Consider the following 10481-nt stretch of genomic DNA (forward strand, 5'->3'; position numbering starts at 1 on the left):
TCTTTCCAGGGCTACTACAGTAAGAAAGTGTTGCTGGGGGAAGGTCAGCTCTCTGGTCCACGCCTTCCACCTGTTTCTGCTGTGTTCTTTCCTCAGGGATCCCAACGGCTTCGATGACTGGACCTTCTCCACTGTGCGATGCTGGGGAGAGAGAGCCCGAGGGACCTACAGGCTTGTCGTCAGGGATGTCGGTGAGCCTCGTGCCCTCGCACCAGGCCCTGCCTTTTCTGCTTGTTATCTGGTCCCTCTGCATCTCAGAGTCCCCACAGAAAGTATCCCGTGTGCAATATATAGGGTTGCCATTGGACCAAGAGGGTTGATGCCAAGAGTGTGCACCATCCATGAAATGGGCATTGCTATCTGAAACTGTTCATTTATACTACCTCTCATATTCCTTGGAGGAGTGACCCATCCATTTCTCCTCAGGATAGCAACAAAAAGTCCTTGTCGAAACCACATTTCAAGTCCTTTTACGTATAACCATCCTTCGGCCAGCCCCGGTAGGCAGGTAAGGGCAGGACTCATTTCAACATTTTTTTTAAACTGGCCCAGAGGTTTGAGGTGACTTGTGGAAGGTCACCATATCACTGAAGGCCACAATATCCATGAATTGTGAATATCTTCAGTATCAGCATATAGACTGGAAATTGAGCTCCCATCCTCCAGTCAAGTTAGGTATTCGCTAGGCCAGTGGTTTTCAAAGCTTTCTTTAATTTGGTAGAAAGACATTTTTTCCAATCCCAGCGGAACCCCCAAAATATGGGAGAGAAAAGCAAGACTCTGCTTTGGAATACAGCCTTTCAACCCTTTCCATCCCTAAGGGCACCCAGCGAGGCCCTTCTGCAGAACCTGGGGTCAGTGGGACACAGTGAGGCAGCTGCTAGAGCAGACCATGTGGCCTGAGCCCCTTTGGGTGGCAGGGGGGGCAGGGCCTCTGCTGTTTGGCATGGCTGACAGAGGGGCGTGGCTCACGAGCTGCCCCTTGCTGCCCTAGGGGATGAGTCATTCCAGGTCGGCATCCTCCGGCAATGGCAGCTGACCCTATATGGCTCTGTGTGGAGTCCAGTAGACATCAGGGACAGACAAAGGTGGGTAAAGCCGCATGTGTCAGAGGGAAGGCCACTCACAGGGGAAGGGCCATCTAGGGAGCCCATCGCCCTCTGAACCCCAGCTGTGTTTCCCAGCTCCAGCCTCAAGCTGGTAGATGGAGCCCCGGGCTGGGAACTCACAGTCTGGGCCTCTTCTTTTTGCTGTGGGGCTTCCCTGTCTTCAGCTGTAAGGTGGGAAGATGGGTGAGGGCAGATGGTATAGGCACCACAGTCAGTGGGGCATCCTTACCCCTTTTCTTCTCCACAGGCTGTTAGAGAGTGCCATGAGTGGAAAATACCTGCATGATGACTTCGCCCTGCCCTGCCCACCGGGGCTGAAAATTCCTGAGGAAGATGGTTACACCATCACCCCCAACACTCTCAAGGTACTAGGGTCAAGATTCAAGCTGCGGGTAGATGGGACTGTCCTGTCTGGGGGATGGAGTTCTTAGTGTGCTTCTCACGGTGACCTGCAGAGTGAAGGACTGGGAAGACCTGGGTCCCAGCAGTGGTTTCATAGCATTGCTCCTACCCTGCTAGCCTAACTCTTACAGGACAGGCCTTGTCGGGGAACGGGGCGGGGGAATAGTTTGGGTGAAAAGGCAGTCGATAGAAGGAAAAAGACTTTCTGAGCTCATTGTCCTGGGCTGAGAAAGGCTGTAGGCTTCGGGAAACAGTGCCTCACTTAGGTGTTTGCCTCGGCCCCAGACCCTGGTGCTGGTAGGCTGTTTCACCGTCTTCTGGACCGTTTACTACATGCTGGAAGTATATTTGAGTCAGAGGAATGTGGCTTCCAATCAAGTTTGTAGGAGTGGACCCTGCCACTGGCCCCATCGGAGCCGGAAAGCCAAGGAGGAAGGGACAGAGCTAGAATCAGTGCCACTTTGCAGCAGCAAGGATCCAGATGAAGTGGAAACAGAGAACAGGGGCCCTCCCACCACCTCTGACCTCCTTGCCCCAGACCTGCTGGAGCAAAGGGACTGGAGCCTGTCCCAGAACAAGAGCGCCCTGGACTGCCCTCATCAGCACCTAGACCTACTGCACGGGAAGGAGGAGCAGATCTGCTGACCTCAGGGCCTGACAGTGTGGGACAGGCTCTTCTTTCCCAAAATTAGGGAGCTCTTGACAGAAAGCAGTTCTGATGCTTACATCTGGAATCTGAGGCATCCTCTGACTCCACTCAAAGAGGGTGAGGGCCTTCTTAAGATACAAATGGCAGAGGATCGGTGCCAGAGAAATCTGGTCAGAGCCACAGGGTCTGCCTCCAGCCAAACGGGAGCTTTTGGTGAGAAGGTGTTGGACAGGGGATTGGCGCCCCCCTTTGGGTTGGCCTCCATCCTCATCTCTCTTGGGCCAAGCCGGCTGCCTAGGTCCCCCAAGCATGGGGGTTGAGAAGGTGCCTGCCATAGCCAGGAGCGCATCTCAATGGAAACATCACTGGGGCCACTTGGGAAGAGGACTTCGGGGTAGAGGCTGGGAGGAGCCCCTGGACATGTCTGTCCTGAAAGCGGCTGCCTCCATTACCCATTCCCAAGATGCCTGATCAGAAGCCAATCATGAATGAACCCCTGGCTCCTTCACCACCACCCCCACAATTGGTATGATGCTGCCGGCACAGCTGGGATACACACGGCTCCCCCAGGCCTGAGCTGCTTCACTAGGGAATCCTGCGGCAGGACTGCAGAGCAGATGGCAGATGCCCATGTTGGAGGAGAGAGCCTTGGGAGCCACTGCACTCCAATCCTGCCAACACCCTGTCTTCCTCTGCAAGTGCTCAGGGAATGGCCTTCCCGCCGGAGGCCAGCTATCTGCCTCACAGGCTGTGACTCTTCTCTCACCTTGGCCTTCTCCCCTCTTCTGAGCTAGTTGGTTGAATTTTTTTTAATGCTTAAGATTTGTTTTTCTCTTTTCACAGCAACATTTTCTTGAATTTTTTTCTGCACAGCTTTTCCAAAATAAAAACCTTCCAAACAATTCTGCCACTCGCAATCTCTCCTTTCCTCTGTCTCCCCAAAGCCACTGCACGCTGCTGAGTGGCTCCTTTTTCCCTTCAGTCCCCAGGATTCACTCTCCTGTTCTATGGCCTGTTTCCTCTGAAAGAATCTGACCGTCCCGGAATCTTGGCACGTGAAGGGTCCTTCGGAGGACGGCAGCCAGGAACACATATAAGCCCGAGATGCCTGCCTGTCCCCCGTGCAGATCTGAAACCATAACAAAAGTGACCAGGGCAAATCAAACTCTGCCAGCCAGGCCTGAGAAAAGATTGATGTATTTTTTTTTTTTTTTTTTTTTTTGAGTTCCAACCCCAAAAATATTCCAGGACAAGATAGGGGGCAGGCTGGGCTGGTTCTTCAATGGGCTTTTGCCGCCAAGGAGGACAGTGGACTTGGCCCACATCCAGGCTACCCCCAGCCCGCTTCTCCCCTGCTTAGCCCAGGGAGGAGACAGTAGAGGTGATGGGGGCAGCCGGGAGGGAGGGGCCAAGGCAGTGATGCTTTTGGGTAAGAAGTTGGGCTGAGGCTGGAGGCACAGGGAGGAGCTGCCCATGTGCAGTTACCATTGCTCAGTGACAGAACCTCAAAGCTTGGCCAGGGCTGAAGGTACCACATGGGTGTGGGTGAGGCAGGCTAAGCGGGATGGCTGCAGCCAAGGAGCTGGGGGAGGGCAGGGCTCAGGGCTAGCCCTCTCCGCTCTAACTGATGATCTGCCGAGGTCGTCCGTAGCCTGTCATGCCGGCCTGGGAGGCCCCTCTGTTGCTGCCCATCTGAAGGCCAATGACATGCTTTCCCTCCTGCAGCTGGCTCTCCGTGAATTCCCTCTTATGCTCCTGCGCTTTCCTAGAAGAGGAGGAACCAGGATAAAGACTTGGTAGAACTGTGTGTTTTCCACCCGTTCTGTTACATCCTAGCACAATCCCATTGCCTTCCTGTTTCCCTTGTTTTCCCTCATCTAGCTTCCCTCATAGGCTAGGGAGACTGAGCGCAGGAGGGTGGAAAGGGAGGGGTCAAGGAGTATTAAGGACCCATTATTCCCGATCCCAGACGCTCACTTTATCCCTTCTTGGCTATCTGCTTCCCCTAATCCTTCTTGCAAGCTCCTTAGCACAAGCCACCTCCCACTCCATGCGGAGACCCAAGCTCCCTGGCGGCCACATACTTCATAAACCAGTTGGGATCTCCACGGTAGTGCCCATCATTCTTGGTCACTGCCAAGCTGCCCAAAGCCATCAGGGTCCTCTGCACTGCTGCCATGTCTTTGCCTGTGAGAAGACAGGAGAGAGGAGACGAACATCAAGAACGTATAAACAAGACTCCAAGCCAGGGCCTGCCCCCGTCTCTCACAAAAAAAATGGCCAAACCAGGGCCAAGAGTTGTCCCCAATTCAAAGGAGGCCTCTCAGTCGACCTGTAAGCGTGGCGTGTTATTCTCGGCATATCCCATCCCTGCTGTGTGCGGGCAAGCACACCCCTAGTTGTGGCATATTCTGGTAATTCCCTCTTCCTGTCCCAGCACCCTGTCCTCCTGCCCACCTCCTCCCGCAGCCCCTTCTTCCTCTCTACCTTCAAAGAGGTCAACAGTCTGGAACATGTCAGTCTTGATGACCCCATAGTCCTCAGCCGCCTTCAGGAACTGAGCCACCTGCTCCATCTGCTTGAAGACCATGGACGGCGGGTTCTCGGGCACCTTCACCGGCTTGGAGCCATCAGGGTACAGGCTGTTCACCAGCTTGCTCAGAATCTACCAGGCATAGGACATAGGACGCACCTTAGCAGTCAGCTCAGGGATTGGCCCAGGACTCACAGGGTGGCACACCCCAGCCCCCCAGCCCAGGGTGCCACTCACCACGCCATTCTTCAGCCAGACCTGGAAGCCCAAGCGCCCACGGTCTGGGCGGCCCACATCAGGGCCACACTGCACAATGATCCACTCCACCAGCCGCTCCTCCAGCTCCTCATCATACTTCTTCTCGATTTTGGACTGCACTTCGCGGCTCATGCCATAGGAAGGACCCTTGTTGGCCATGTTTGGGGAAAGCTAAAGCAGGCCAGGGTGGAGGAGGGAGGGGCAGAGGGTCAGAGGATCAGGGAGCAGCTCTGCTTTCACCCATGCCAGGTGGCCTTCTAGCTCTGTGCAGGGTACCCGGCCATCCTAGACACTTGTCACAGCACTGCCCTTCCAGACCAGGCTCAGCCCCTACTCCAGACACCTCTCTGAACTTGAACACCAGGAAACAGGATACCAGGTCTTTGGAGGTCTAGAGCAGGGGTCAGTAAACTGTTTTTGTAAAGGATAAGACAGAACATATTTTAGGCTTTGCAGGCCACATGGTCTCTGCTGTTGCAGTGTGAAAGCAGCCATAGACAATATGTAACAAATGAACATGGCTTTGTTCCAGTAAAACTTTATTTACAAAAGCACACAGCAGGCTGGATTTGGCCCATGAGCTGTAGTTTGACAACCCTTGGTCTAGAACATTCTTTGCCAAGACCAGCTACAGAGCCACTAGAGAGATCTTCCAGAAGCCACACTGCCCCCACAGAATACAGCCAGCTGGTGCATTTGTCCAGCTGCGGGTGTGAGGGTTCACTGCCTCTGCCTCAAGCAACCATTACCTCCTACTCTCACTCAGAAGCGGGCCCTGGCCTGGAAGCTGGAACTCCAGAACTCCAGCTCTTTTCAGGTCAGCTCAGCTTCTGGTCTGCAGCTGAAGAGACTAAAACTCGCCCACCCCAGGCAAGGGCGACGAAGCCACCAAAGCCCAAGAGTTCTTGGCAAAGAAGCTGCATTTCCTCAGAGGAACCAGAGACACCTGGTCTACCCATTGACTTCCCCTCATGCCCTTACGCTCTCGTAAGGCTACCCTTACGGAGTAGCCTGAGTAACCAAGAAGTCAGAGTTCCCCAGGGATCTTCCAAAGCCAAGAGTCTGCCTGCCAGGGAATGGGAAGCCCGGCCCGATCCAGCAACTGCCACCCTGAGGGCCTGGGCCTGGCACTGCTCAGGAGTCCCACTCATGGAGAGGGGTGGCGGCAGGAGCGGGCCAGGCAGGTAGGTCCCTGAGCAGACAGACGGGGGTGGCTGGGAAAAGGAACAGGAAACTGACCTGGCCACTGATGTCACCCTAGGGTGCTGTGCCTTCTCTCCAGTGTTTGTCTGAAGAGACTTCCAAAAGAGGTACCAAAGGAAGCCGAACCCATCCCCTGGCCTCAGAGGGGTCAGAGGTTGGGAGGGACACACTGGTCTGAGGACGGAGGCAGGAGCGTGCTCCCCTGGCTCCCTCTCTGGTGAGACCCCTCCCCACTGGCACCCCACCCGCGGGAAGCAGAGCGAACACTATCACACCCCACCGGTCCCAGGCCAGCTGCCCAGCCTGATGCCTGCCCTTCCTTTCCCAGGCTGACAGCTTTTCTGGGCTGGAGTTCCTCATCTGTGAAGTGGGGGTTATGTTATCACAGACGGTGTCTGTGAACTCCCTCACATACTGCCTGGCCCTTAGCAGAGCTTCTCGAAATGTCAGTTCTTTGCTGCCCAGAGCGAGGCTCCTGGTAATGACCAGGGAGAGAGCCTGCCCTTGACCAAGGGGTGAAAAACTGACCTCAAAATGTCAAGTTCTTTGCTGCCTGCTCCAGCCTCCACCCCCTTCTCACAGTCATTCCCTGAGCGTGCAGCAGCGTTCACACGGACTCATCAAAGCACCCGTCATTGGGCATCCCTCTCCTCCTTGCGTCTGTTTCCTTATGTGTAAAGTGGGGGCGGGACCACCTCTGAGGACCCAGTTCTCTGAGCACTGGGGATGAGGTGGGCTCCTGGCCCAGCCACCCCTCTCTCTGCCAGTGATGCCAGAGACCCCAAAGGCAGAGTGCTCTGTTCTGCTGTTCAGCTACAAACAGCCAATCCCTCCCTTCACCCTGTGTGTCCCACTCCCGCTCGCCAACCACCCAAGGACTCCTGCACAAAGAACTGTGGTCCAAACCCCCAAGTCAGCTGGGACCAGGTGATTTTGGTAGCCCTGCATCCTGGTCTCCATCCACCCCAGCCTCTGTCTCAGCCTTTGCACCACCATCCCAGACAGGCACCCACCTTCTGTCCCTGGCCCTGCTTCTACCCCCACTCCCCCTGCCCTCACGCCTGCCTTCCCCTCCTGCACCCCTGTTGGGTTCCTGAGGAACAGGAAGGAAGGAGAGTGTGTCCCCTACCCCCAGCTTCCCGTCTCAGGAGGGTCAGAACAGACAATACAGGTCAAAGCAGCAAGGCTAAGGGTGACAGGTACACAACGCTGCAGCCCCCAAATCTAGAGACAAGATTAGGATTTCGGTCAGAGGGAGGATGAAGCACACACCATCCCCACTCCCACCCAGCACCACCATCATTCCCCTTCCTCTTCCTGGGTCAGGGTCGAAAAGTGGAGAATCCCCAGAAATCCTTTAGAGTCCTCTGATGGAGCCTCCCCAGTCCTGCCTTCGAGTCAGTGGGGAGGGGGAGAGGAGGATGACTACAGGGCGGCCCACCCAGGGGCGTCTCAAGACACTCCCAGGACAGCATGGACAGGCTTGGACCCTCCTGCCCTGTGGCTCCTGCCAGGATCCCTCCCCTGAGCTGCCCAGTGGGTGAAAGTGGGCAGTGGAGAAAGAAAGTCCAGGGGCAAACGGGAAGGTGGCACCCCCTACCAGCAGAAGCCCAGAAACACGAGCAGAGCCAGGGGCCCCTGCAGGGCTGCTGTGCCCCTTCTCTCTTCCCAAATAGGAGTGAGCACATCTGGACGTCTGAGAGGGCAGGAGGGTGGCTCCTCTCCACTCCACAGACGAAACAGGAGTGGCCCGGCTACATAAATATGTGCCATCCTCACTGCTACCTTTGGAATAGCAACTTCGAAAGGGAATCACCCTTTGGGAAAGACCAAGGGTCCCAGGCCTGCCCCGCCCATCACTCCATAGCTCCTCCTTGGCAGTACCCGCCCCCCACCCCTCTGCTACAGTGGGGGTAACCTCCCACTGTCAGACAGTGGAAGGGGCTGCTTGTTGGAAGGACAGGCCTCGCATCTCCACACTTTGCCCCAGACTGTGGAATACAAGAGTTCTGTGGCCCTTCACATTGTCGCAGGGCTATCGCTGCTGCTCAGGCCCTGGGGATCCGCCAGAGTGGGACACCGTGCTCCAACACAGGTGCATTCACACACTCCTCACCTCCTTGGAGGTTCTCCTAGAGGGGCAGACAGCAGAGCCTTGGCCTAACCGGCCGGCGCCTGCAGTCTTACACACACCCTGTGGATGCGGCTGGCTGAGATGGGGAGCCTCCCTCTCACCCCGGGGGTTTCCACCACCAATTCCTCTGCACCAGCCAAGTCATCCCGGGCATTTCAATGAGCCCGGGGCTGCCCGGTCTGAGAGAGATCCAGGATGCTAGTGATCCAGCCCACCCTGCCTGGAGCTTAGGCCCCCATGCTGACTGAGAGGGTGAGTTTCCCTAGCCAGGGAGCTGGCGCCTGGGACCTCAGGAGAGCCTGCCTGAAATGCACCCACTGCTCCTGTCCAGCTCCAGCCCAACTTCCCTCCAAGCCCCAGCCAATGCACTCACAAGGCTTCCTCAGGGCTCGCAGGAAGGAGTGAAGACTTGTGTCTGGGCTTGGACAGACAGGATGGGGCGCTGGCTGGGTGAGGGGTTTAAAGGGCTGCCGCCGTGGTGATGTCAGCCTCCCCCGCTGGCTCGCTCCTCGGCCCCCTCCCTGCTGGAGGAAGCCAGCTCCGCTCCCCACCCCCAGCTCCCCCAGTGACTCCACACAGGCTCCATATTTGGGGAAACACACCAAGTTGGAGCAGTCTACCGGGGCTGCCGAGACATTCTCTGCATGCTTTGGAGATGGAGCGGGCCGGGGCGGGGCACGCTGCCGGCGAGGAGCCGGCCCGGGAAAAGCCTTTTATGGACAGGACCCTGCCCGGACTTATGGCTGCTCCTACTTCACTGTTCCCTGGCCCCAAGTTTGAGAAGAGGGGGAGTTCAATAGAGTCTGGCTGGAGAGAGGGGCAAGGGGCTGGGGAGCCGGGAATCCCAGGGGTTTGTGGGGACAAACCAGCCACCCTCTCCTCCTGGGGCTTTTAGCTCTGATGGGACATAGCTTTCCTGAGGACCTACTCCACACCAGGCCCTTTGCAGTGCTCTCACTGAATACTCACAGCTACATTGTGAGGGTGTAATTACATCCCCATTTTACAGATGAGGAAACTGAGGCCCCGAGTGCGTCTTCCTCAAGGCCACATGGTGAATGGTGAATGGCGGATCCTGTGCATCTCTGCTGACCCCTGTGGGTGCAGGAGAGGGTCAGACCCACCCTTTCAATTGTAACACCCTGTTCAGGTTGAGAAGAGCTTTCAGTTCAGGTAGGTCTTGAGTTATATGCTTTAGTTGGGGCTGGGATTTGAGGGTTCAGCAGAAGCTGAGTCCAACTCCAGTCCCCATCCAGTGGGCAGTGTCAATAAGAGGGTCTCTAAGGCCTGGCAGGGCCTGAGACACTAACGAAGGAGCAGGAGGCTCAGGAGGCTGGTATCATCCCTTCCTCCCTTTACAAACAGTCCTTACCAGCCTGGAAAACAGACCAGCCTCTGTCACTCCATGGAGATAACCGGCTCTCATCTTGCTTGTACCTGGCTTCAGGGATCTTGGGGAGAGACAGGAGGTTAAAAAAGGTGAGGCTAACAGTGGGATCCCTGGACTGCCTGCTGTGGCACTCCCCTGCAAGGGAACCTGGTAGGGAAGACCTAACGCTTTCTGCTACACACACACTGCCACACCCGGCACCACCCCTAGCCAAACAAGGCCCTAGGAGGGGGCTGCCAGGCCTGGCAGAAGAGGGGCCCGCCTCCACAGTTCTGCCCACTGCGACCGGATGTGCTCCAGAGCCCAGGGGAGGCACAGCCATAGCACCTCCCAGTGGCACCTGCAAGAAAAGCAGGAAGAGGAGTGGGGCCCTGGCCAGGGGAAAGCCTACCCCTCCATCCCTGACCCTGCAGGCCTCTGGTTGTGTTCTGAATTCACCAGATTCCTTGGCCCCCAAATCATGTCCTCCTTAGCTGACTGTTCTAAATAAATCTTTCAGGGACATATCAAAACTCCCTCCTCTTGGAGCCTGCCCAGCTTCCATCACCCTTCTGCCTCGGCCTGCACGCTGAGCAGATTATAAACGCCCCATCAGGGAGCACTGCCTGGGCCTATGGCCTAGTGAGCTGGGGGGCGCTCATGTCACAGGTGAAGCGAGCCTCAGTCTGGCGGGCGGGGCCAGGTGGGCAGAGACTGCTGTTCCTGGGCAGGTAAGGAGGGATGTCTGCGGTGGGATGGTGTGGGACAGGCTTTTCCAGGAACCGGCCTCTGTCCAGCACAGTGCCCCAGTAAATGTTTACTGA

The 10481-nt window shown here is 56.5% G+C and overlaps 2 protein-coding genes across 3 annotated transcripts in view; one reads left to right on the top strand and one right to left on the bottom strand.

Annotated features, from left to right (window-relative positions):
* PCSK7 (proprotein convertase subtilisin/kexin type 7) overlaps nucleotides 1-3062 on the top strand; it is a 27578-nt gene extending 24516 nt beyond the window's left edge. The window contains exons 14-17 of the mRNA XM_030794803.1: nucleotides 97-191; nucleotides 995-1088; nucleotides 1357-1474; nucleotides 1797-3062. Of these exons, the coding sequence (XP_030650663.1) occupies nucleotides 97-191; nucleotides 995-1088; nucleotides 1357-1474; nucleotides 1797-2156 (667 nt within the window). The 3' untranslated portion in view covers nucleotides 2157-3062. The remainder of the gene's footprint in view (nucleotides 1-96; nucleotides 192-994; nucleotides 1089-1356; nucleotides 1475-1796) is intronic.
* On the bottom strand, nucleotides 692-10385 carry TAGLN (transgelin). Of its 2 annotated transcripts, none has more exons than XM_003253191.4 (5): nucleotides 8662-10385; nucleotides 4931-5122; nucleotides 4648-4825; nucleotides 4245-4347; nucleotides 692-3925 (listed from the first exon to the last, which is right to left on the bottom strand). In XM_003253191.4, the coding sequence occupies exons 2-5, from the start codon at nucleotides 5108-5110 to the stop codon at nucleotides 3781-3783; spliced, it is 606 nt and encodes a 201-aa protein (XP_003253239.1). In that variant the 5' UTR covers nucleotides 5111-5122; nucleotides 8662-10385; the 3' UTR covers nucleotides 692-3780. The 2 variants fall into 2 exon arrangements, with proteins under 2 accessions (XP_003253239.1, XP_030650662.1); XM_030794802.1 differs by lacking the exon at nucleotides 8662-10385 and adding an exon at nucleotides 7284-8637.
* Between the last annotated feature and the right edge of the window lie 96 nt (nucleotides 10386-10481).

This window comes from Nomascus leucogenys, chromosome 15 (genome assembly GCF_006542625.1).
Source record: "Nomascus leucogenys isolate Asia chromosome 15, Asia_NLE_v1, whole genome shotgun sequence".
Lineage (NCBI taxonomy): Eukaryota > Metazoa > Chordata > Mammalia > Primates > Hylobatidae > Nomascus > Nomascus leucogenys.